Genomic DNA, 27,823 nt, shown 5'->3' with positions numbered 1-27,823 from the left:
CCACAGACATGTGGTCCATAAGGTGGTGCATCGATGCAGACAGCTGTGGTTGCGAAAGGTTCAGGCGCCCAATGGCGGACTCTCGCATGCTCCCCTCGGCGCCCAGTGGCGCACAGTCCTCATGTGGGAGACAAAGGGGGGAAAAGACAGATGAGCGAGGGGTAAGGTCTCAAGGGTACACATCAAAACAAGGCAATGCAAGGTGAGGTGCGTATGGAGATGGAGCGGAGAAAAGCTCGTCCCTCCCGTACGTCACCCCCCCTGTCACCTACTCTACCCTTGCCCTTACCCCATATTTACAACAATCTACACATTTACAAATTCGTCACTACTGTCACGTCTCCCCACATTTCCCCTACACCAAATTCGTCTTCACTCCCTCTACTTCAAAATTTGCCATCACCCAATTCATCATCAATCCTCATAAGGAGGAAGAGATGGAACATCAGCACAATGTCACACCCACGTCATGATGCGTCTCACAATCCAAACATTTGCACCAAAAATAATAAAAACCAACAAAGCATGGCATGGTGTGGAGTACCATCGTTACCCCAGGTGAGTGGATGCAGATGGTGCGAGGAGATCTCCATCCTAACTACCTTCTAAATGACTTTAACACACTTTACACTACCTGGGGTCTTTCCCTGCCAAACCATTGGCCATCTTACTCTATGCGGTTTTAAGAACCAAATTCCCATTGACCAAACTGTGGTGCTTCCTCAATTTGGGGTCTCGCTCCCCCGATGCAACTCCCTGTGCCCTTGCACAATTTCAGGACTGGGGCGTGTAGCTCTCCCAGCAGGCCTACCCACCTGCACACCTCCACCACTGCAGTTGCCACCCAAGCTTACCTAGCTCCTCACCCTAACCTATCTAATTGGGGAAGGCCCCTCCTGGCTCTGTCACCCCTCGGTGCTTTCTGGCACTGGGCTACCCGGGCCCGTCCTCCGGATCCTCGGGCCCCATCCACAACAACTCTACCGGCTCCCAGAGCCCACCTGCGGCCTCACCTGGCCGACATCCTAACAGTGGCGGAGTGTCAACCAACTACACACACTAACAGGCTACACGCCCAGCCATTTCCACAACACTAATGCACCCATCACTACACTCCTGTGCAACTACCCGCACCACAGATGCCAATATACAACCACAATTTACCTGTACCCTCTACCTAACTCTTACACTACCCTCCCCGGCTATTCGTGATGGGGTCCATCCTCCTTTCCCCCATCCACACCTTCGCACCATCCACTCCACTCCACAGTTTCCACCATACTCACTCCACGACCATCCATTCCAATACTCCATATACTCCAGACCATTTATTCCATACACCTGTTCTCCATTCACCTGTTGTTGCACACCTGTGCAATCACACCTGGTGCCACCTGCACCCTCCTTCCTTCCTGGACCATTTGGTCAGCACAATACACATCACTATCACTCACTCAAACACTGCTCCATACACCTGCTCAGTTGCACACCTGTGCAATCACACCTTTTAACCACACACACGGCATCATCTGAACTACCTGTTGCCCTGCTAACTTAGTGCTCCCCGTCTTCCCTTTAAACTAAGCACATACCACGTCATTATCATCCACACTAATCTACCTGCGTCCCCACTACAGGTATCATTGTCACTACCTAACCTTAACGTTACCTAAGGTCATCTTCTCTATATATATATAGCGATTAAGGTCATCTCTATATATATATAGCGTTATATATAGCGTTACCTAAGTGCCTTATATATAGCGCCTTCTCTATATATATAGCGTTACCTAAGGTCATCTTCTCTATATATATATATAGCAATATAGCGATTACAGAGGGTGATATTTACAACACAGGATTCTCAAATCTGCAACAATATGTATGTATGTATGTATATATTTTATATATATATATATATATATATATATATATATATATATATATATATATATATATATATATATATATATATATATATATATCTAGTTACGGAAACGGGACGACGGCGCTCCCCTTGCCAAGGGGGGTTAACCCCTTGCCCGTTATACTGGCCGTCGCCGATCCTGGGGGTCTGTGACGTCACTGGTGGCCAGCCACGACAAGGGTAATCGGGCCAGAGACCCAAAAGAAAGACCCCCCCGAATACCTGCTTACCGTGACCTCCCAACCAGCGAGGAGACAGCCCCGCCCGAGTCGCGACGGTAATGGACACGCCGAGCGAAGCGAGTCACGACCCAGGCCATTAACAATGACTAACCCGATTATAGCGGTTTTAATCGTGCCACGTAGACCAATGGAAAGAAAAGACTAAAGCAACTGGATGAAGACGAAACCAAAGCTTGGAGAAGGAACACACATTTATTATAACAAACACCAGAGGAAAAGAAAGATCAAAGCTGTACAAAGATAGATGGATGTAAAAAGACATAGGGCAGCCTTATCTATACAGTCTTACTTATACCCAGGACAGAACAAACAAAGACAGACTAACACGGGGATGATGACAGGAATGGCAGGAGAAGGTCCGTCCAGCTGGCAGGAGCGGCTGGTTCGGCTCATTCAGCCGTCGAGGTTCCGCACCGACCTCGCGCCGTTGGTTTTAAGCGACCCCGACAACCGCTGGAACAAAATGTGGTTGTGTCGCCGCCACAACTCTCTCTCTCTCTCTCTCTCTCTCTCTGGGGATAATACTGGGATTTCCCCTCGCAGGCAAGGCACGATCTCTTTTTGCTGTGCGCGCGTCGCCTCTGCTGGTCTCAACCCTTCTCTCTTTTTGCGCGATCCTCAAACGCATATATTAAGCGGGGTCGTGCCAAGCCCTCGGCCGTTTGGGTCCCGCCCCCGTGCTCTGTTGGTAGCCTTATTTGGCAATGGAGCTGAACAGCTCCGCCTTCGTGGCGAGCTACGGTCACGCCTCTTCTTGGCGACCCCGCCATTCTTGTCCAAACAGAGCACGGAGCACATGTTCAAAATGGTGGCGAACGCCGCTTTCAAACCCAGGCCAGTTGAGAGGGCGCGCACCCCACGCTTGTCGAGCTGCTTTGCAGAGAGAGAGAGTTTGCTGGGGTATGGAATCATTGAAGGGGAGCTATCCTTATTTGTTAATGCAACGTGGTGTCAATCTAGTGGATACAGAGCCTTAATTAAACATAGAATAGGAAATAATTAGCAAGATGATTCTAAGATTGGCTGCGTCTTGCGATGGCCTAGGGTGCGATATTTAATAATTAATAAAAGGGGATTATATTACAAAGGGGGATATTTACAAGTGAAGGGGGGTTCCCAAATCTGTAACACTGCACCCTTCTCTTTCCCAGGGCCGTCCCTGGCCTGACAACTTTACTTTTAGTGTGGCACTTAGATGTAAAACCCTCTGATATTACACTGACCCTGAGTGCGACAGTTTTACCAGGGAATTAAATATGTCCCCCTGCCACGTTGCATTCTGTTTAACAGACTTACACCCACAAACTAACCGAATTGCGGAATTAATTTCAAACCACATTTACGGTGGGGAGCTTATTTACAAGAGACTACACTATTTGGTATTTACAATACTAACCCAGGACCTGTTCTTTTGGGAAACAAAAAGAAATTCCTTTGGGAGGGAGGAGACAGCATGCACTGCATCGACGCACCAGCACCAATAAAGAGCACCAAAAAGCACCAATCGGCACCAGAAAAACACCAAAGCACCATCCAGTGCTCATTGCACACATTTCATCACAATAAAAACAACACACTGATGATCTTGTTCTTCTCTGCTCCCTCTGCTGGCCGATGTTCTTGATGTTGTCTTTCTTGGTGTTGTCGTTCTTGTGGCTTGCTGCCTATTTGCAATGATAAAAAGGCACACAACGCGTACATCTTTTTATTTATGGCCAACAGGGGCCGACTATGGGTGGTTCACCTGTATGGCTTGGTGCCACCTCACCGAGGTCCGCAAGCAAGGCTTTTGGCCGCAATGGCCGGTCCCAGCAGAGGGGCCAGGCCCCAAAACTTGGGGTCCATGAGTGGTGCTCGGCCACAGTACCATGGTCCATATTGTGGTGCTTGGCCGCAAAACGGTGGTCCATAAAGTGGTGCATCGATGCAAGCAGCTGGTTGCGGGGATCCGGGCACACAGACGCGGCGTCCCGCACGCTCCCCCTCAGTGCCCAGAGAGCACGATCCATGGGTCGGGGAAGGAAGACAGAGATGGCAGCGTTAGCGAGGGCAAGGGCGCAAGGGTACACATCAAACAAGGCAATGCAGAACGAGGTGCGCACGAAGAGCGAAGTGAGAAAGCTCGTCCCTACCGTACGTCACTCCCCCCCCCCCCCCCCCTATCACCTACTCTACCCTCACCCCTTACCCCATATTTACAACAATTTACAATCCGTCTCTAGCGTCACGTCTTCCCCCATCTCTCCCCTAATTCAAATTCGTACCAATCCCTCTAACCAAATTTGCCATCACCCAAATTCCTCATCAATCCCTCTTAAGGAGGAAGAGATGGAACATTAAGCACAATGTCACACCCACGTCATGATGCGTCTCACAATCCAAAACATTTGCACAGAAAAATAATTAAAACATGGCATGGTGTGGAGTTACGTCACCTCAGGTGAGTGGATGCAGATGGTGCGAGGAGATTTCAATCCTAACTACTTCCTAAATAACATTAACACACTTTACACTACCCGGGGTCTTTCCCTGCCAAACCATTGGCCAATTTACTCTATGCGGTTCTAAGAACCATACTCCCATTGACCAAACTGTGGTGCTCATCAATATGGGGTCTCACTCCCCCGGTTCAACTCCCTGTGCCTTTGCACAATTTCAGGACTGAGTCGTGTGGCTCTCCCAGCAGGTCTACTCACCTGCACACCTCCGCCACTGCAGTTGCCTCTGAGCTTACCTGCTCCTTACCCTAACCTATCTACCTGGGGGAAGGCCCTCTGGCGCTCTCCCCTCTCGGTGCCCTCTCTGGCACTGGGCTACCCGGGTCCGTCCTCCGGATCCTCGGGCCCCACTGAACAACTCTACTGGCTCCCAGAGCCCACCTGTGGCCTCACCTGGCCAACATCCTCACAGTGGCGGAGTGCCCATTCAACTACACACACTAACAGGCCACACGCCCAGCCATTTTCACATCACTAATGCACCCATCCAAACACCATTCTTCCACACGCACCACAGATGGCAATATCCACCACAATTTACCTATACCCTCTACCTAACTCTTAAACTACCCTCCCCGGGTATTCGTGATCGGGGTCCATCCTCCCCATACACTCCCTTCGCACCAACCACTCCACTCTACAGTTTCCACCATACTCACTCCACACCACCCATTCCATACTCCATGTATTCCATACCACCTATTCCACACAACCATTCTCACCTGGATTTGCACACCTGTGCCCACACACCTGGTGCCACCTGCACCCTCCTTCCTCCCAGGCTTCTTCATTCATTCAATACAAAGCACAATCACAATTATTCACTCATACACTGCTGCATCACTTTCACGCTCAATACAACCCACAATCGCACTTTTCACCATACACTTCCAACTCTCCAAACCATTGCCTCAGGCACCCAAATTCTCCCACACTCATACACACATCTTCCCCGAGCATTGCCCCTCAATTCCTCATTTCAACATGCTCACCAGCAAGAACTTCCATACAAATTCCTCATTCAATAAACCACAAACACACTGCATCATCTGATCTACCTGGTTTCCTTCTAACTTGGTGCTCCCTGTCTTCCCTTTAAACTAAGCACATACCATATCATTAACAACCATTCTAACCTCTCGACGTCCCCGACTACCTGTACAATGTCGCTACTTACCTCTACCGTTACCTATGGTCATTTTTCTAGATCCCTATACAATATCCAAACCCTCCCTCGGCGAGCTTACACTGCCAAAAACCCCATAACGAGTGCTCATGTGCCCGGGGTATGTGAGGGATGGTGGATTTGCCATCCCTCCACCTCGGGCGTCTCCCATTATCAATTTTGCCCATCAAATTCCAATTCTTGCCAATCCAAAATTTGCCAATCTGCCAAACAAATTTGCCAATCATTACTGCCAATCCTATTCACAATCCCAATTTCGGATCAAAACACTATCATCACAGTCCGCTATATCTGAGCCTCTCGGTACGTCATGACATCATTAAAACTCGGCTTCGCAAAGCCGAGCAATGAACGCGGGTGGTTTGGTCGCCTGCAGGTTGAGTCCGTCCGGCATTCGGTGCAGGGGAGGCGGTTTGCTCGGGCCGAGATTCCACGCACCATCTCGGCGCGGAACCTTGCGGTCTCCGGCCCGATGGCGCAATCTCGTCCGGCCGGAACGCCGCAACCACAAGGGGTCGCCGTCCTGACCCTTCTTACCTTCCCTCGCACCGGGCCGCCCGCTCCGCTTAGCGGAGCGCGGACGCGACCGTGCAGGGCTGGGCCAGGCCCGAATCGTGCACGACGCTCCGAAGAGAAGCGACGCAGCACCGATCCGTGCCGAGCCTCGCATCCACCAAAGCGCACCGCGCACCGAGTGCTCGCGTCGGCTATCCGTGGCCCTAAACGCTGCCCCGGTCCACGTCGATGCTTCACTTGCAGGCTCGCACGCATACGTGACCCTTTTCACACTTGCAAAACCCGGCGTCTCGGCGCCTCCCCTGCAATCCCACACACTCCGTCCATTCCTCCACCGCACTCGTTGTAACACACCACACCTCTTGCGCACCTTCTTGCGCACACTCGTCGTTCGCACACTTCCTTAACACACCTCACGCCCACTCCTCGGTCACATCCTCTGTGACAACCATGGGTTTGCACTCTTTTGCACACCCGATCACGCGCTTCGGTGCGCCCTCCCGCACACGCGCCACCACTAACTCAGGTGTACACTCGCACACGTTCCACCACCACCTTACTCTCCGGGTCACTCTCACCCTCGCACATACACTCCGTATCGCTCTCACTCTTTGTGCCACATTCATTCTCCCCTCGACAGCACACTCTGTTATCATGCACTCCTCTGTTACACACCACTCGCTGTCTGCACACTTCTCGCATGCACTCTCCCCCGTTACGTACTCCGTAACCACCACGGGCGTGCACTCCTCCGCACACCCAATCATCACCGCACACTCTCGCGCCAACTCTTGCGCACACTCTCCGGTTACATCCTCTGTAACACTCACCATCACGCGCTCCGATGTGCCCTCCCGCACCCGCGCCACCACCAACTCACTCTCCGTGTCACACTCCGTACACTCCGACATGCATTCTCGCTCGCACTCGGTTTCACACTCGTGCTCCGATGTGCCCTCTCGCACCCGCGCCAGCACCAACTCACTCTCCGTGTCACACTCAGTACCCTCGGTTTCGCACATTCCCTCCGACGTGCATTCGCTTCCGCACCCGGTATCATTCCCATACTCTGTCACACACTTACTCTCGACGCACACTCTTTCCTCACAAGCACGCCATTTCCACTCGCACCACTCACAGGGGACCCTTCACCAACGCCCGGATGCTTTCTCGATCCCAAGCGCGTGGAAATTCTTTCTGCGCCAAACATCCTCCTGCAAAATCTCCCCGCACAATACACAGCACGACTCACCTGGGCGCTTCTTCTTCTTCGCTCCAACACCTGCAAACGTTCATTTGGGTTAAGCACAGCATCATGATGTGAGCACGGACTTTGCACATTTTCCATCTTTTCCTCCAACTGTTGCTCTTCAAATCCGTCTCTCCAATCCCAATTTCCACTGCTGCTTTTTCTTTATTCACCTCGACGACCGCTGGCTTTATTAAAATTCCCTCATCTACCTCAGCGGTCGCCGGCTTTTCCATACCCCGGGTCACGATCTCTACCCCGGTCCAGTTACCTGTGCCTTGCTCCGACTCGCTCAACCTGCGCTCCTCGACCCGCGTTACTCCGTCGCGCACCCTTGGGACCTTCTCGCCCGATCTGCTCCCAAGGTTCTCCCCTACTGCCAAATTCGTCCACATCTTTTCCATATCACACCTGGATTCCTCCCTTTTTGACCCTGCATTCATTTCTTTTAGTTCCTTAGTCATTTGAACACCCATGTTGTTAATTTCCCTGGTGGATATGAGCCCCTGGGCATACATTTTGTTTTCTTCATCCCACTGGGTCAAAAATGTCAACAACTGTCCCATTAAACGGTCCCATTCCATTGGCACCGCGGGCTCGACTCTCGTCGCCACCATGTGCGAGGCGCCATTTGGTGCTGCTGCAACCTCGTGCGAAGAGCCGCCATCTCGTGCGCCTGAAACCCCTGCTAGCCAATGCGTATTGCTTTCCTCCTCCAATTCTCTCAATTCCTCCCTGGGATCCTGGGTCGACTCTACCCCCTCTTCTAGCTCCCCTACCGGCATCCGATCACCTTGATCATCCATGGCACGATTTAAATTTAGGTTTTATAATAAAATTTCGGCCGCTCGTAATTTTGACAATTTTTGGATTTTTTTTTTTTTTTTTTTTTGGGGTTCGGGTCCAAATCTCACCCCCAGACACCAATTGTTACGGAAACGGGATGTCGGCGCTCCCCTTGCCAAGGGGGGTTAACCATTTTAGGTTTTAGGTTAACTACACCTACGTGTCACACTAAAAATAAAGGTTGTAGGCCCGGGACGTGCCTAAGAGGAGGAGGGTGCAGTGTTGCGGATATGAGGACTGTATATTTTTTTTTGATTGTGTGAATTATTATTATTGTTTATGCTGCGCCCCCTGCCTCCGGAGCTGTGTAAAGGTGAAAGGGCATCCCATAATTAGTCCACAAGCATACACGTCAGCCAAATAATAGAATACCCCTGTTTGATAGTTATCTCTTATTCTGTGTTTTAGAGTAAGGCTGTGTCTCCCATTAATTGAAGTACTCCATTGCACCAGTGAAAGAGAATAGATCCCCTTTCATTCCCATCCCCAAAATCTCCATTTCCTTTCACATCCCCTTTCGTCATTGCCAAGCCTCGATTGCCAATTACATCCCCTCTCGTCATTGCCAAGCCTCGATTGCCAATTACCTCCCCTCCAAAACCACCATTGAACATGTGCTCGGGTCAGGGAAGAGGGGCGTGCCCGCCCGTCGTCATCAAGGGCGGAGCCAGAGGGTCGCATGACCAACCAGGGCCGAGGTGAGCACACCGATGGGCGTGTCCTGAAGGCCGGCGGCTTGATCGCCGGAGGCGCTATAAAGGCGCGCGCGCAAGTGGCGTGAGAGAGTCAGTCAGTGGAGTCGGTGGTCAGTGGTTGCGTTGGTTGCGGTGAGAAGTCGGTGGTGAGTGGTCAGTGGTTGCGTTGGTTGCGGTGAGGAGTCGGTGGTGAGGAGTGAGTGGACCAAGAAAGAGTTGAGGGTTTGGACCAGACAAGTCAGACAAGTCCTGGGAAAGCAGCGGAGGCCACAGCAGCAACAACACCCAACAGCCACTTGGGGCCTGGACGGCGGTTTTGAGCAAGGCCGTGAAGGAACGGCGGCTGCTAAACGCGCCGATCGTGCTGCAGGACCCCCTTTGACCTTCCTCTCCCTCCAGCCATCCACCTCCTGCCTTTCCACCCTTCTTGTGTACGTGAGTTTGTTTTGTTTGTTCTGTCCCTGGGTTAATTAAGTCTGTATAAGCTAGTATTTGCACTGTGTCACCTGCGTCTTATGTGTTGTAAATAAACGTGACTGCTTTCTTTTTGCTTGTGTGTACAATAAATCCAATTACTCTTCTGTCCGTCTTCTCGTTTTATTCCTTTTCCTCTTTGCATTTCGTCGTTTTAGAGTTTTCCAGATTGGGCAGCTGCGGTGCGATACGGCCAAAGTTCTGGGTGAATCGGGTGAGTCGGGGAACAACTGTTCGGTCGCGGAGCCTTCGCTCGGCAAAGTAACATCTAAACCGCGATCAGTAACAATATATATATATGTATATATATATATATATATGTATATATATATATATATATATATATATATATATATTGAAGGAACTGCGCTCCAACGCGAGTCGAAAGAATTGACGCGACCAAAGACGGAATTCGTCCGAGTTGCTTTATTGAAACAAAACAGCTCAGGTATTCTGACAAGCCCGTTTATCAGGCAGCAATATATATACACATTTATGTCGGGAAGTTTGCCCGGCAAAAGCTATACCGGGTGTCAAGGGCGAGCCTTGGAAAGGCGAGTCTGGACCTGCCCGGGCGTGTTTGGCTGCGGCCTGGCAAGTCGAGGCTGGGCGTGCCCGGGCGCTCTGGACGAGCACTGGAAAGGCGATAGCGGGCGTGCCCGGGCGCTCTTGGCGAGCCCTGGAAAGGCGATAGCGGGCATGCCCGGACGCTCTGGGCGAGCCCTGGAAAGGCGATAGCGGGCATGCCCGGACGCTCTGGGCGAGCCCTGAAAAGGCGATAGCGGGCATGCCCGGGAAAGACGAGACCGGGCGTGCCCGGGAGGTTCGGGCGTGCCCGGGAACAGTGAGTCCGGGCATGCCCGGGAGAGGCGCGTCTGGCCGTGTTCTGGCCGGTGCAAGGCGATTGTGTGCATCCAGCGGTAACCGCTACACACGCCCCTCCAGAATCGACCTGCACCGGCAGGGTCAATTTAAGGGGGGTCCGGATGACCCGGCCGAAGCGACCCCTGGAGGGTCGTGGGGAGGGGTCCGACGTGGTGGTGGGTGGTCGAGCGGGGGGAACTGTGGACGGGGGGCGGCCTCGCCGCGGAGGAAGGGCCAACCGTGGTGGTCGGTCGACGTCCATGTGCGCCGGTTTGAGGCGGTCCACAGAAATCCGGTCCGGCCGGCCGCCGAAGTCGACGATGAAAGACTTGTCGCCCCGTCGCAGGACCCGGAAGGGCCCGTCGTACGGTGGCCGGAGTGGCCCCCGGTGCGCGTCATGACGCACAAAGACGTACTCCGCTGTGCGAAGCGCCGGGGGGACGTAGGACTGGGGGCCACCGTGGCGGGACGTCGGCACGGGGGCAAATCGTCGGGCGGCCTCCTGGAGGTCCGAGCGCTGGCGAGCGGCAGACCAGGGACTGGTAGCGTCGGGCACGAATTCGCCCGGGATGCGGAGCGGCTGGCCGTAGACGAGCTCGGCGGCGGACGCCTGGAGGTCTTCCTTGGGGGCCGTGCGAAGGCCCAAAAGGACCCACGGCAGCCGGTCGGCCCAACCATCGTCCTGAAGGCCGGCCATGAGTGCGGCCTTCATGGAGCGGTGAAACCGCTCGCACAACCCGTTGGCTTGGGGGTGGTAGGCCGTGGTGCGGTGCAGCGTGACCCCCAACGAACGGGCGACCGCGCCCCAAAGCTCAGACGTGAACTGTGGGCCGCGGTCGGACGAGATGTCCGCTGGTGCGCCGAAGCGCGCGACCCAGGTGGCGAAGAACGCCTGCGCCACATCGGCGGTGGTGGTGGAGGCGAGGGGCACGGCCTCCGGCCACCTGGTGGTCCTGTCCACCATGGTGAGCAGGTGGGTGAACCCCCGCGAGGGGGGCAGGGGACCCACCAGGTCCACGTGGACGTGGTCGAAACGCCGTTCAGGCACGGCGAAAGGTGCCAGCGGGGCCTGGGTGTGGCGATGGACCTTGACCCGCTGGCAGGCCGTGCAGGCATTGGCCCAGTCGCGGATGTTTCGTCGAAGGCCGTGCCAGACAAAATGCGCCGACACCAGCTTCTGAGAAGCTTTCCGGCCCGGGTGAGAAAGGCCGTGGATGGAGGTGAAGATGCGGCGCTGCCAGGAAACGGGCACGATGGGGCGAGGCTGGCCCTGGGAGACGTCGCAGAGCAGGACGGTGCCCGCGAAGGGAATGTCGGCCAGGCGGAGGCCCGTGTCCGCCGCACGGAGTGCCTGCACCGAGGCGTCGGTGGTCTGGTCGGCCCCCATGAGCGCGAAGTCCACGCCGAGGTGGACCGCGTTCGCGCCGGCCCGAGATAGACAGTCGGCCACGGTGTTGTCTTTGCCGGCGACGTGCCGGATGTCCGTGGTGAACTCCGACACGGCGGAGAGGTGGCGCTGCTGGCGGGCCGACCACGGCTCCGTGACCTTAGCCATTGCGTAGACCAACGGCTTGTGGTCGACGAATGCCGTGAACGGGCGGCCCTCCAGGAGGTGTCGGAAATGGCGAACGGCCAGGAATAGCCCGAGCAGCTCGCGGTCGATCGTGATGTAGTTTAACTCGTTCGGCCGGAGTTGCCGGCTGAAAAAAGCGAGTGGCTGCCAAACTCCATCCACCCATTGCTCATGGACGGCGCCCACCGCGTAGTTGGAGGCGTCCGTAGTGAGGGCGATGGGCGCGTTGAGCACCGGGTGAGCCAGCAGCGTTGCGTCGGCGAGGGCCCGTTTGGCGCTGGCAAAGGCCGCGTCCATGGCCACGGACCAAACAATGTCATGCTTGGCCGGCTTGCCCCGGAGGGCCTCGTAAAGGGGCCGCATGAGCTGAGCAGCGCAGGGCACGAATAGGTGATAAAAATTCACCATGCCGAGGAACTCTTGGAGGGCCTTGATGGAACGGGGATGCGGGAACGTGGTGATGGCCTCGACCTTGGTAGGCAGCGGCACGGCCCCGGTCTTGGTGATGCGGTGGCCCAAAAAGTCAATAGTCATCACGCCGAAGTGGCATTTGACCGGGTTGACAATTAAGCCGTGCTCGCTGAGGCGACCGAACAGTGTTCGGAGGTGGAGGAGGTGCTCGGCGCAGGACGTGCTGGCGACGAGGATATCATCCAGATAGACGAAAATAAACGGCAGGTCGCGCAGCATGCCGTCCATCAAGCGCTGGAACGCCTGGGCCGCGTTCTTGAGGCCAAACGGCATCCGCAAAAATTCGAACAGGCCGAACGGCGTGATGACGGCCCTCTTCGGGACGTCGGCCGCCCGGACAGGTACCTGGTGGTAGCCCCGTATCAGGTCAATTTTCGAAAAGATGACCCGTCCCGCCAAACGGGCGGAAAAGTCCTGAATATGCGGGATCGGGTACCTGTCGGGGGTGGTAGCGTCGTTGAGACGGCGGTAGTCGCCACACGGGCGCCATCCACCCCCCGGCTTTGGCACGATGTGCAGTGGCGAGGCCCACGCGCTATCGGAGCGCCGCACGATGCCGAGGTGCTCCAACGCGTCGAACTCGGCCTTCGCCACTGCGAGCTTGGCCGGGTCGAGGCGGCGGGCCCTGGCGTAGACCGGCGGGCCCGTAGTGGGTATGTGGTGCTCGATCCCGTGCCGCACCACGACGGCCGAAAACGTTGGCCGCCTGAGGGCCGGGAATTCCGCGAGCAGGCGAGCGAACTCATTCACTGCCGGGAGGGCGCACGCCAGTTCGGTCGGCGCGGAGCTGCTCATCGTGCACGCCAGGGAGCTGAAGGTCTCGGCATTGACAAGGCGACGACGTTTGACGTCGACCAGCAGCCCGTGCGCGCAGAGGAAGTCGGCGCCCAGCAAAGCCATGGGGACGCAGGCGGTCACAAAAGTCCATTGAAAACGCTGGCTGCCGAAGCAGAGGGTGACGACGCATGGGCCGAAAGTGCGTATGGCCGAGCCATTAGCAGCGACCAAAGAGGGGCCGCAAACGGTGTCCCACCTGTCCTGCTCGGAGGCGGGTATGACGCTCAGTTGGGCGCCGGTGTCACACAGGAAACGCCGCCCAGACGCTTTGTCCCGAATAAACAGCAAGTTGCCCGAGTGGCCGGCGCTCATGGCTGGGAATGAACGCCGGCCCGGCCGTTTCCCGACCTGCCGAAAGTGCACGGGGGCCGGCACGTCCGAGCCTTGTGTCCGAACCTGGCGTGGTAATAACACCATGCCCGGTCAGGCCGTCGTGTCGGAAGCGGGCGGTGCGGCGTGGCGGCCGCCAGTTGCACCGGCAGTTCGGCCTCCAACCGCGCAGGGCGCTCGGGCGTCGTGGGCGTCGCCTCGGACGGCAGCGGGCTCCAGGTAACCGCGCTGATGTGCTGGCCCGCCGAGGAGATCTTATCGGCTTCCCTGGCGAGGGCGCGGGAATCCGTGATCAACGTGCCAGCCAGGGCGAGGCGTACCGGGTGAGGCAGCTGGCGAAGGAACAGCTCGCGGAACAGAAAATCCGGAGAGTGCTCACCGAGCAACGAGAGCATATAGTCCATGCGCTCGGACGGGCGCGTGTCGCCGAGCTCGGGCAGAGCGAGCAGGCGCCGTGCGCGTGCTGCCGGTGAGAGGGCGAAAGCGTCGAGGAGGAGTGTCTTCAGCGCGTCGTATTTGTCAGCAGCTGGCGGGTGCTCGAGGAGGCTGAAGGCGCGGGCCGCGGTGGCGGAACCGAGCGCCGCCACAACATGGTGGAAGCGGGTGTCGTCCGCGGTGATGCCTCGCAGGGCGAACTGAGAGTCCGCCTGAGTGAACCAAACAGCCGCGTGAGCCTCCCAGAAGGTAGGCAGTTTAAGCGTCACTGCCGTATCCATGTCCGTAGGTCACCAATGAAGGAACTGCGCTCCAACGCGAGTCGAAAGAATTGACGCGACCAAAGACGGAATTCGTCCGAGTTGCTTTATTGAAACAAAACAGCTCAGGTATTCTGACAAGCCCGTTTATCGGGCAGCAATATATATACACATTTATGTCGGGAAGTTTGCCCGGCAAAAGCTATACCGGGCATGCCCGGGTGTCAAGGGCGAGCCTTGGAAAGGCGAGTCTGGACCTGCCCGGGCGTGTTTGGCTGCGGCCTGGCAAGTCGAGGCTGGGCGCTCTGGACGAGCACTGGAAAGGCGATAGCGGGCGTGCCCGGGCACTCTGGGCGAGCCCTGGAAAGGTGATAGCGGGCATGCCCGGACGCTCTGGGCGAGCCCTGGAAAGGCGATAGCGGGCATGCCCGGACGCTCTGGGCGAGCCCTGAAAAGGCGATAGCGGGCATGCCCGGACGCTCTGGGCGAGCCCTGGAAAGGCGAGAGCGGGCATGCCCGGGAAAGACGAGACCGGGCGTGCCCGGGAGGTTCGGGCGTGCCCGGGAACAGTGAGTCCGGGCATGCCCGGGAGAGGCGCGTCTGGCCGTGTTCTGTCCGGTGCAAGGCGATTGTGTGCATCCAGCGGTAACCGCTACAATATATATATATATATATATGTATATATATATATATATATATATATATATATATATATATAGAGAGAGAGAGAGAGAGAGAGAGAGAGAGAGAGAGAGAGAGAGAGAGAGAGAGAGATATATATAGATGGGATGAGATTGCCTTTATTTATTTTATTTCCCTCTATTTGTTTTCTAATTTATTTATTATTATTATATTTTTCTTAATTGGGATGCTTGTTTTGGCTCATTGTGGTTCTGATTCATTATGTTATTAGAGATGTACGAAGGTTTTTACAAGTCACCCACCTTTTCTTGTATTGCAAATAATTTTCTTGTTATTTTCATATTCTGTATTTATTTTTTTTCAATCCAATTGAGGTACAAAGATTGTAACTTGCAAATTAAAAAAAAAAACATATTAAACTGCATCAAACATGTAGTGTTTTTACACAGTGAATTTAATCAAGTTTATTTATTCACTGCTTATAAGGTTGTTGTTTTTCCTTGATGAGGTATTGCTGTAGATCTAATCGGCTAAATTGCATCGACTGTCTGCTGGGTTGTGAGGGAAGTGAATCTCTAAGAACTTTTTGCACACATCACATGAAGATGGCCTCTAATTGAAAAAATGTTTTCCTTGCATGAACAAGTAGTTCACTCGGGCAGTTTGACCACGTTGGATTCTCTGGATTTTGCAAGATTCTCAGATGATGGCGTTCGGGAGAGCGACGAGCGAGTAGCAGGTAACTGCAGTTTAACTTTGCATTCACCGTTTTGCTTGATCGATTCATGCAACAAACAATTTACTTTTGCAAAGATGTCTGCAATATCATACAAATACTACATTGTTTATATGAAATATACACAAAGAATTAAGTTAAGCACCCCCCCCCCCCCCCGTTTTTTTACAACCTCGCACATTACAAGTTTGTTGTCGTCAAAACAGTGTAATATACCCATGATATTGCTATATTTTCTGGAGAAGTGATATTATGGTCACATAAAAACATAACAATCATGCCGTTTTCAATATTTTATTCTGAATAATTTAAGGTGAAATTTTTTGGGAATTTTAGGCATATTTTCACCTCAATTTAAGTATGGAGCTATAGGTCCATCACGGACAGTGTGGATGACGTTTATGTTTTCTAACGTACAGTCATTGTTCTGAGAAGACCTCTAGCGATCTTTGCGTCAATAACGTGTGTAGGACCCACGTGATCGGATCACTGACTCAAGCAATCACTTTTTTTCACTTTGATCACTCAATTTCATCAATGGATAATTGCTAATGTCATACCAATCATTATTTGATCTCACATACCTTAGAATATATGCCAATGTATACATATACACAAAGAATATATATTAGGGGGTGCTTACCTTAATTCGTTGTGTAGGGGTGCTTAACTTAATTCTTTGTGTATACATTTGCTAAATAAAACATCAGAATTAATTGCAAGTCCATGTGCTGATGACAAAAATGCTTTCAGCATTTTTTAGGTAAATTTTTGAATTGCCACTGCAAAATTCAAGACTGATGAGACTGATGAGTTGAGTATTTTGTGGATCACAAGTGGGAAGTAACATGTGGAGAGCAGCATGAGATTGAATTGTTGAAGCATCCACGTGTATAGCAGCCTATTATGAGTTTGTGAAGCTTTAAGTTAGGCTCAAACCATGTAGTGGCAAGACGTTCTTTTTTTTCTTTTTTTTTTTGTGACACGAGCGATGACCCTTCCGGACGGATGGGATAATTCCTTCACATTATTTTGCGATGACTTGTATTACTCCCTCCCACCAGCAGTAGCGCTATACGATACACGTTTAAACAAAATTTGTGTCCTCCCCCCACCCTAAGCCCTCGGAACTGAATTTCTTTACAGCCATAAACATCTCGATGCACATGCCAAGTACAAACACCAGTTTTCAACTCATTTTGTCCAGAATGTCAGGAGTCCATAGAGTCAACCAAACATACCTGCAGAGGGACACTTATCCAATTATAGTATGATTTGATTGATTGGTGAATTCCATTCTGGAGCTGGATAAATAATTGTGTGTGTGTGTGTGTGTGTGTGTGTGTGTGTGTGTGTGTGTGTGTGTGTGTGTGTGTGTGTGTGTGTGTGTGTGTGTGTGTGTGTGTGTGTGTGGGTGTGTATGTGTGGATATGTGATATAAAGCTTCTATTTATTATGTACTGATTGCTTGTAAGGTGTAAGCATACACCACAGGTATGTGTAAATCATGATTCATGTATATGTGTGTGTTTGCTTGTATACGTGCCTCCACCAACAGTCGTTATCTCCACTCGTGAGTCTCTATGACTGAACAGAGCCTTCTCTGGCCCTGAAGCATCCATATTCATCCCAGAAAGGAACCACGATACATGCAAGCCGTCTCCTCATCAGTGCTCCGTTTAATGGCGCCTTTCCTGGTCCTGAAGCATTGATCTTCACCCCAGAAAGAAACCACGACTCATCGACCAAATAGTTTCCTCCCCCATCCCTGAAGTGGTGATGATTTAGATCCTTGCAACAGCCTGTGTGGCCTCTGGGTATGCCAGATTTCAGTCTCTTCCTTGACGATATCATCCTCCCTCGGTGTCATTCTTCATTTATGGGATAGGGTCGGCAAAACCAAACAAGCTGCAAGCAAGGCCAGGGGGCTAGGCCTCACCCCAAATGCATGTCAATAGGTGCAACTCCGGGGGCCCCTCGCGCGGCCCTCTGCCTTACCAATGCGGCCGCCTCTGGCTCGGTTCTCGCTTCCATCAAAGTCATTGTATTCAGCGTGGTCCTGAATCCCATGGAACTCAGTTGCATGTGACTCAGAACCAGAACATGGAACTCAGAACCAGTTGCGTGGTCCTGAATCATGAATCCCATGGAACTCGAGTATTCGACGTCTTGGAGATCACGGCGAGGTCACGTCTTTTCGAAGCTGTTCCATGCACTCACGCTTTCGAAGCTAAGTGATCCTTCTCAATTGTGTTTTTGTCGAGACTGTATCTATCTTTTGGTGTATGTACCTATAGCGTATCTTTTGGAAAATTTTCGGTGCAAATTTTTCATACATGTATACACAATCGTCGGTTAATGCGTATCGAGTATTCTGCGGCCTAGTACTCGTAGGCTTGGCTACCGTACCGTCTCCGACCTTGTGGTTTTGATTTTCTCTCAGCGATTCGTCGAATGCGCTGCATTTATTTTCGTTCTCTGGTTCGTCCCAGTCGTTCACCCCATACCTCCTTGTAAAATATCTCTACTCAAAAAAAAAAAAAACCCCAAAAAATATTTCCTTCCCAGGTCTTATTCGTTTATTTGTTGTTATTTTTTGTACGTTCGTTCTTCGTTCGCGATCACGCGATCACGTGATTAGAAATGTATAATCTCTCCCCTGAACAACTATTTTCTCTCATATATTATAACACCCTTTTCTTCTTTTCCTACAAAAGGATGCTTTCGTCTTGCTCACCAAATCTATTCATTCCAAAAAATATATATAATACCATCTCTTACAGTTCCTCCTTTCTACATTCCCTAAACTATCCAGAACTCCACCCCTCCTTCAGTGTCCTCAAACATATTTTTGACTCGAAGGTCTCAAACTCATTTTGCAAAAAATGTTCGTTTCCCATGAATCGTACACTTTTCAAAATCCAATCTCACCCCTCCCCTCCAAATCCTCCCCATCACCCATCCCTTTCAAATCTCCCCCCTTGCCCCTTCCCTCCCCTCCCTCCTAAACTCCCCCCACACCCCTCCCCTCCAAGACTCTCCCTCGCTCCTCCCCTCCTAGACTCCCCTCTCACCCCTCCTCCTCAAAGCTTCCTCCCTGCTTCTTCCCCCTTCCACCTTTCACCTTCATCTCCCCCAACCTTCTGCCTCGCTCTTCCTCCTCCTCAAATAACACCTCACTGTGCCTCACCCAATCTCCATCAAACCTTTTGTCCGCCCCATTCTTCCCTTTCTCCAAGCTATTCTGAAATCTCTGAAATCTCTGACACACCTTCAACAGCTCTCCCTACCTCTTCCTCCTCTTCCACATCTTACCCTACCCCTCCCCCCCCTGTTCTGGACCCGATGCTCCCCTTTCCTCTTAATTAACGGTATGGACCTCAAACATCCGGGGCCTTCACTCAAACTTGACTGATCTCTCCATACAGGTTGCTTCTGACAAACCAGATGTGATCTGCTTAACAGAAACTTTCCTCCTTCATGATGTCTCTGATGCCTTGGTATCTCTCCCAGGTTACTCCCTCTTCCGGTATGATAGACCTGAGCCTCGTCCTGGAGGTGGGGTTGCTATCTTTATAAAAAACTCTCTTCCTCACTCGCCCTCCACTGCCCTCTCTCCACCTCACCCCCAGGAATACCTTTGGCTACGGCTTCCCCTTCGCTCCCACCTTTTGTTCATATGTGTGTTGTACCGTCCACCAAACAGCGATGACTCCATCTACATCTCGCTGTCTGATAATATGGACCAACTTCTATCTACCCATCCCAACTCTCTCTTCCTCATATGTGGTGATTTCAATTGTCACCATTCCAGTTGGCTGGGTGAGGGTACCTCTCTCACCAGCCATGGCTCTTCAGCAAAGGACTTCTGCGACTCACTGGGACTGACACAATCTGTCAATTTCCCGACCCGGATCTCAGTCATCGGAGCATCTTCTCTTCTGGATTTGGTCATGACAAACTTCCCTGAAAATGTCTGCTGCTCTTCTTCTGCTCCAATCGGCTCATCTGATCATGTGCTTGTCAAAGTGGACATCTCTCTGAGCATTCTCAGAGAGCCTCCTCAGCGTCGACGAGTCTGGCATTTCACTCAGGCCAACTGGCACGGTCTTCAAGCAGCCATCAATCATCTGGACTGGTCTCCCATCTCTACCGCCTCTGACATCAACTCATCCTGGGAATTCTTTCAAAGTAAATTGCTCTCTCTCATGCACAGATTTATCCCATCTCGTCTTCAGTTGTCATACCCTTCCTCCCGTCCATGGTACACGGAATCTTGTGGTGAGGCTGTTGCCCTGAAACAACTTGCTTTCGTCTCCTGGAAAGCAAATCCAACGGAAGGAAATCTCATTTCCTTTCACAAAGCCCGAAACAAGTGTGTGTCCACCTTCAGGAGAGCCAGGAAACAATATCTCACCGTTCTCAAGACCGAACTCTCTTATCTGTCTCCCTCTTCCAAATCCTGGTGGCGTCTGGTCAAATCTGTTTCTGGTGTTTGTTCCCCCTCCATCCCCTCCCTCACCTCAAACGGCTTAACGGCTGACTCCGCACGTGAAAAAGCTGAATGCCTCAACTCTGTGTTTGCCTCTAAATCTTGTGTCCCAAACCCATCCCTCTCTGTACCCACCGTACCCAGTCGTACCCAGCTGCTCCTGGACTCTGTGTCCTTTCCTCCTGACAAGGTGGAAAAGTTTCTGTCAACCCTCGACTCTGATTCTGCAACTGGTCCTGACGGTATCAGCCCACTGGTCCTAAAATCATGTGCTTCCGCTCTTTCACTCCCTCTTTCCGTTCTCTTCACCCTCTCTTTTGCTCAAGGTCATCTGCCATCTGCTTGGAAATCAGCCAACATCACCGCTTTGCACAAAAAAGGTGCAAAAACAGATCCCAGCAACTACAGACCAATCAGCCTTCTCCCAATTATCAGCAAAGTCATGGAATCCATCATTGCTTCAGATATGAAATCTTTCCTTTTCTCCAATGGCTTGATCTCTGATCATCAATTTGGTTTCAGACCTGGTCACTCTACTCTGGACATGCTGCTTCTGCTTTCTCAACAATGGATGGAGGTCCTCAACGCCAAACAGGAAATTAGAGCCGTCTCCCTTGACATTTCACGTGCCTTCGATACGGTCTGGCAGCCTGCTCTGCTCACCAAACTCTCCTCCTTTGGTATCCATGGAAATCTCCACGCATGGCTGGCGGACTTCCTCTCTGGTCGTAGTCAACGTGTGGCCCTGAATGGGTTTCTCTCATCTCCTCTTCCTGTTCAGGCTGGAGTTCCCCAAGGTAGTGTTCTGGGCCCTGTGCTTTTTCTGGTCTTCATCAATGATCTCTCTGACTCTCTTGAAAATCCTCTCTATCTCTTTGCTGACGACTCTACTCTCTGTCGCTCCATTCCTCATCCCTCAGATCGGCAGTCTGCAGCCTCCTCACTCTCTGCAGACCTGGACAAAATCACAGACTGGGAAAACAAATGGAACATGTCTTTCAATCCTGATAAATCTCACACTCTTACAATGTCTCTCCGAAAAGACCGACTGGAAAACCCTCCCATCCACTTTCTGAATAATCCTCTCCAAGAAGTTCTGTCACTCAAGCTTTTGGGTCTCACTATTTGCCATGATCTTTCCTGGGAAAAACACATTTCAAATCTGGCCTCCAAAGCCAGTCGCCGACTGGGCATCCTTCGTCGTGCGAAGTCCTTCCTTGGCACACCTGAGCTCCTCACCACATACAAGGCTTTCATCCGCAGCTCTATGGAATACTGCTCTCCCCTCTGGTCTGGTGCTCCTGCCTCACACCTAGCCCGTCTTCACGCTGTTGAAACCAAAGCGTTCAGAATCATTGGAATCTCCCGCGATGAAGCTAACTCCAAGGGCCTTTCACTCACTCACCGCAGGCAGGTTGGTGGTCTTTCCGTCTTCTACCGACTCCTCTCTGGTCTTGCCCCCCCCAGCCCTCTCTGGGCTCTGTCCCCCAAATATTCCTACAGGTCGCACAAGATCTGCCTGCAACCCTCTTATGGTTAAACTGCCAAAATCAAGACTTTCTGCTCACCTTCACTCCTTCATGCCTCTTTTCTCCCGCCTCTGGAACAAACTCCCTCACTCTCTTCAATCCCACTCCACCCTCCAGGTCTTTAAAACAGCTGTTCACCACCATCTCTTATCCTCCCCCATCCAAAACCTTGATCTTTTCTACCCCCGCTAATTTTGGTCCCCTTGTGTTCTATACTTCTCCCACCCCCCCCCCCCCCTCCCACGCCTCCTGCCCCCAAGCCCTCTCCCTCCCACACTTCTCCCTGCTCTCAAATGTTGTGGTTGTGTGCTTCCCCTTCTCTCCCCATCTTGTCTTCCGCTCCCTCTTTTTGTATATTTTGTTTGTCTGGTTGATTTGTTTGTGAAATAAATGTTAGCTCTTTCACGAGCCTCGATTCAGTATACAAAAAAAAAAAAAAAAAAAGAATTTGGCAAAAAGGCAGTTGCAAAAGCTCGGGTTTTCGTTCTCAGCATGATGGGGTCGGAAAAACTCAGCTAGTTGCAAGGCCACGCCGCATCCCAAACGCATGTCGATCAGTGCGACTCTGGGCATGATATGCGCGGCCCTCTGCCTCAACAAAGCTGCCATCCTCGGCTCAGTTCTCACTTCCATCGCAGGTATTTTATTCGGCACGGTCATCGATCCCACAAAACTTTCTCTCTCGTCCTCAATGGGAGGAACTTTGCAAGTGGGATTTTGCAAAAGCCCGGGCCTGCTCACCCAGCAGCACGGGGTGAACAAGCCACGCCAAGCCAAGCCACGCCAAACTGCAGGGCCAGGCTGTGCCACAAACACATGTCGAACGGTGTGATACCGGGCACCACGTGTACATATTGTTACGGACACGGCTTAAGATGTTATGATGGGCCGAGCGGAATGGCCGCCGTGTTCGCACAGTTTACCCGATTACCCCCAACTCACCCGATTCCACTCGAACGTTGGCCAAGTCGCGCTATGCTAAATCAATGAAGGAAAGGACACAACGACTGGGATAAATGAAACGACACAAGGGGTACAGTTCTCAAGACCTCCGGAGGAGGATATAATTGGTGGTGGAGAAAAGGGGTAGATTACAAGGTATGAGGTAAAGCACAGAAGAGATAGGCACTTAGACACAATCTTATCTACCACAGACAAACGGAACAAGACTGACTTACACAGGGATTGATGGCAGGGAAGGACAGGCAGTCGATAGCACAAGGTGCACCTTGGCTCAGGGGCAGAATCAAACACGGTCCGGTCCAGAGATGCGGGGAGGTATTGCAGCGCTCGGAGGTGGCGTCCTTCTCTGTCCAAGCTGAGGGCGCATCTGACGTCACCTCCCTCTTCCGGCGCATGCTCAGCGGGGAGTGACACGCCCTCGGCTCGTTGGCTCCGCCCCAGATGGGATCGGTCCGCCGCTTCTATTGGGTGCGGGGGTTACCCGGCTCCGCCCTTGACGAGGAGCTGACAGCGAGCCCCTACGTGGTAACCCCGTCGAGCACATGCTCGATGGCGGCTCGTTGGAAAGGCTTGGTGCCCTTTCAACACCCCCTACCAACCAAGCCGGAGTGAGGACGCCCACTCCCCGTGCCGCCGCCGCTGTTGTTGTTGTTGTTGTTGAACCGTGAGGAAGAGCTGCGGGGAGGTATTGGGAGGTCCTAAACTTCCTAACGGTGCCATACAATCACATTCTGGTGCAACGAAGAGTCAGAATTAATGGAAACGAGTCCTTAACTGACATAGACTAAGAATAACTAGCAAGATGTCCTATAGTTGTCTACGTGAGATGCGGTGGACCTGGATGCGACATTTCATGGGGGAAATAGGGGGAGGTCGGGTCTACAGAGTGTTGTTTACAGAAAATGGGACTAGGGAATGGGGGATTGGGGATAGTTGGGAAGTATTGGGGAAATAGGGGAATATTTACAAGCGGATATGGATGGAGGCCAATCTCATATCCGCAACATTGCACCCTTCTCTACCTCGGGGCGTCCCGACCCGATAAATTTTTACTTACTTTAGTGTGGCACTCAGATGTAGTTCCCTCTACTATTAACTCAACCCTGAGTGCGACAGTTTTACAGATGTTCACAAATGAGTAAATATGTCCCCCTGCGACGTTGCACCCTTCTCCTCACAGAAACACACCCACAGGATAACCGAATCGCGGAAAGCATCCTCAAACTAAACATACAGCCGGTAGGGAGCATTATTTACACAAGACTGATATTTACACTACGATCCAGGACCTGTTCTTTGAGGAACACATGCAGATGTTATGCATAGAGAGAGCACGCATGCTAGCATCGATACACCAACCCACGAGTGCCCTGTGGCCCTACGGCCTTTAATAATGTGCAGAGCACCCCGTCCAAGCACCAAAAGCACCACCCCATACACACAGTCAGCACCATCCGGTGCACCAATAAAGTGTTCATAGTCACCGGTGGTGTCACAGCCGGCCGATGTTCTGCCGCTGGTCTTGCCTTCCTGGAGTGCACTTGGCCTTCTGGCTTCTTTAAAAATAAAGAAAGGCGCCAACCGCGTCCATTTCTAAATTGTGGCCGTCAGGGGGGCCAACTAAAAGTGGTTCACCTGTATGGCATAGGTGCCACGTTGACCCAGAGGTCCATCAACGGGTGGTGCTTGCCCGCAAAAGAACTGCCGTCCATTGTGGGCGGCCACCAAAATTGCGGTCCATATGGTGTATCGATCCAGGCAGCAAGCAGCGAAAGTACAGGCCCACAACTGCGGAGCCAGCACCTCTCTCTCCTCTCTCTCTGCCCCAAAGCCAGATCCTCGGAGGTGGGAGACAAAAAAAGAAGACAAGCGAGTAAGGTGGTAAGGGCGCAAAAGTGCACGCAATACAAGGTAATGCATACTGGGGGCACATGGGAACCAGGTGAGACAGGTACATTCCTACCGTACGCCCCCCCCCCCCCCCACCAGGTAACCTACATTGCCCCTCCCTTACCCCTTACTGTATCCACAAAACACAACACTACCCATAAACATCTACTTTACACATCAACAAACGTCCCTACTGTCTTCCCCGTTCCTCCCATAAACCAAATTCGTCTTCTCTCCCTCCTAACCAATCAAATTTGCCATTTCCAACTCTCATCAAAATTTGCCATCTCCAACTCAACATCAAAATTTGCCATCACCAATTCATCATCAGTCCCTCCTAAGGAGGGAGAGATGGAATCACCCCAATGTCTCATCCACGTCGTGATGCGTCTCACAAATCCACACAGCAATTCTCATTTCCTGCAACACAAAACAAGGAAAACACAGGTGTGGAGTCATCATCATCACCTCAGGTAAGTGGCTGCGTATGGTGCGACGGGTTCATCAATCCTAATTATTTCCTAAATGACTTTAACAACTTTACATTACCCGGGGTCTTTCCCTGCCAATCCATTGGCCAATTTACACTATGGGTTCTAAAAACCAATTCCCATTGACCAACTTGTGGTGCTTCTCAATTTGGGGTCTCACTCCCCCGATTCATTACTCGGTGCCCTCGCACAATTTCTGGGCTGTGACGTGTAGCTCTCCCAGCAGGTCTACCCACCTGCACACCTCCACCACTGTAGTTGCCACCCGAGCTTACCTGCTCCTCACCCTAACCTAACTAACTGGGGAAGGCCCTCTCGCACTCTCACCCCCTCAGTGCCCTCTCTGGCACGGGCTGCCCGATCCACACCCGGGATCCTCAGGCACCCACTGACACTAACGGCTCCCAGAGCCCACCTGCGGCCTCACCTGGCCGACATCCTCACAGTGGTGGAGTGCCCAAACCAACTACACACACTAACAGGCTACACGCCCAGCCATTTCCACAACACTAATGCACCCATCCACAATACCATTCTGCAACCGCACCACAAATGCCAATATCCAACCACAATTTACCTATACCCTCTACCTAACACTTACACTACCCGCCCCGGGTACTCGTGAAAGGGGTCCACTCTTCCCCCATCCACACCTTCGCACCATGCACACCACTCCGTACCACTTACTCCAACTCTCTCCACACCACTCATTCTCTGCTCCATGTATTCCACACACCTGTACTTGCACACCTGTTCTCTCATACTTGGTGCCGCCTGCACCCTTCTCTCCCCCAAGCGCATTCGCGCTGATCCACAACACTCACTACTCCTACACTGCTCCACACACCTGTCCAGTTCTCACACAGCATCATCTCATCTAACTACTCCCCTCTGAAACTTGCGCTTCCCAGTCGTCCCTTTAAACTATTGCGCTCCCTCGTCATTATCATCCACACTAATCTACCTGCGTCCCCACTACAGGTATCAGTCACTAACTAATCTTAACGTTACCTAATGTCATCTTCTAGGGCCCTACACACAATATCCTAACCCACCCGGGCTAGTTTTCACTGCCATACACCCCTATAAGCTATAGCGCATTTGCCCCCCGTTTGTGAGGGATGACAGAGTTGCCATCCCACCACATCGGGCATCTCCCACTACCAATTTTGCACATCAAATTTCAACAAATCAAAAATTTGCCAATCACTACCCATCATCTGCCAATCATTACTGCCAATCCTTTGCCAATCATCAAATTTTGTTTTTTTATAATTTTGGGTCCAAAACACTAACCTCATCACCCGTCTGCTTTTTAGATCCTCTCGGTGCGCCAATTCCCTTCTAAAGCTCGGCTTCGTACAGCCGAGCAATGAATGCGGGTTGTTCTGTGCCAGCGGCTGGATGCGTCCGGCATTCGGTGCAGGGAAGGAGGTTTACCCGGGCCGAGATCCCACGCACCATCTCGGCACGGAGCCATCCCATGGCCCGATCTCGACCTGCCGGAATGCCTCAACAAAAAGTGGTCGCCATGACGACCCTTCCTATCGGGCTGCCCGCTCCGCCTAGTGGAGCACGGACGCGGCCGTTCAAAGCGAGGCCCAGCGTGGATCGCGTACGGCGGTCCTTTCGAACCCGCCGTGGCTCGGATCCCCGCTGGTTCTCGCGGCACGCGAAGCCCGGCACGCACCGAGGGCCCGATTCGGCTATAAGTCGCTCTAACCGCTAACCCGGTTACCGTCGATGCTTCACCTGCATGCTTACACGCATACGCTACCCCTTTCTTGCCCATACATCAAGCTGTTCCCATGCTCCTCGTCGTACCTTCTCTAACACACCCAGGTACACTCATTCCACTCACAGCCTTGGTCACACACCTGACCACCGAACACTTTGGCACACATTCGTTGGTCGCACACCTCACCAACACACCTCTTCGCGCCCCCTCCTCGGTCACCTCCTCTGTGACAATCACAGGTGTGCTCTTACTCGCACACCCAACCACGTGCCTCACTACCAAATCCAGCGTGCATTCCCACACACGCTCTACCATTCCACGTGTGCATCCTTCCATTCCAGGTGTACATCCTTTCTCACCTGTCACAACCAACTCACGCTCCGTGTCACTCTTACTACTCTCACCTCCACTCTTGACAGCGCACTCACCCTTACTCTCGACAGCGCACTCTTTCCTCATGCACCCGTCCGTTACACACCTTTCTCGCGCACACTCTTGCGCTCACTCTCCCGTCACACCCTCTGTAACACTCACCACAGGCGTGCATTCTTCCTTACCTTTGACAGCGCACTCTTTCCCCATGCACCTGTCCGTTACACACCTTTCTCGCGCACACTCTCCCGTTACTTCCTCCGTAACACTTACCACACCGCGCTTCCATGTGCTCCCTCGCACACGCGCTATGACCGACTCACTCTCGACAGCACCTTCACTCCTTGGCACGCACTTTTTCCTCACACACCCCAGAGTCGGACTTTCTCGCACACCTCCTTTTTCGCACACCAGACCTGTCGCACACTTCACCAACGGCCTCTCACGAACACCCGGGTCCATCTCGACCCCCAAGCTTCTTAAATCACCTGGCGCATCATACGCATGACCATATTGGTCACCACTTACACCGGGTCCTCTTTCTCTTCGCTTCTCCTCCATCACCTG

General features: G+C 52.4%; 1 protein-coding gene across 4 annotated transcripts in view; it reads left to right on the top strand.

Annotated features, from left to right (window-relative positions):
• Window positions 1-27,823, top strand: part of LOC137435403 (RAB11-binding protein RELCH homolog) — a 228,606-nt gene that overhangs the window by 28,220 nt on the left and 172,563 nt on the right. For 2 of the 4 annotated variants that reach the window (XM_078784344.1, XM_068129168.2), the window contains exon 2: window positions 15,695-15,784. In XM_078784344.1, coding sequence (XP_078640470.1) covers window positions 15,695-15,784 — 90 coding nt within the window. Of the gene's footprint in view, window positions 1-15,691; window positions 15,785-27,823 lie in introns of all 4 variants that reach the window. The other 2 variants (XM_068129167.2, XM_068129169.2) reach the window with 1 other exon arrangement.

The sequence above is a fragment of the Myxine glutinosa genome, chromosome 9 (genome assembly GCF_964187855.1).
Source record: "Myxine glutinosa chromosome 9, kmMyxGlut1.1, whole genome shotgun sequence".
NCBI lineage: Eukaryota > Metazoa > Chordata > Myxini > Myxiniformes > Myxinidae > Myxine > Myxine glutinosa.
Note: the sequence above shows the minus strand (reverse complement) of the source record. Positions and strands in the feature narration are given on the sequence as shown.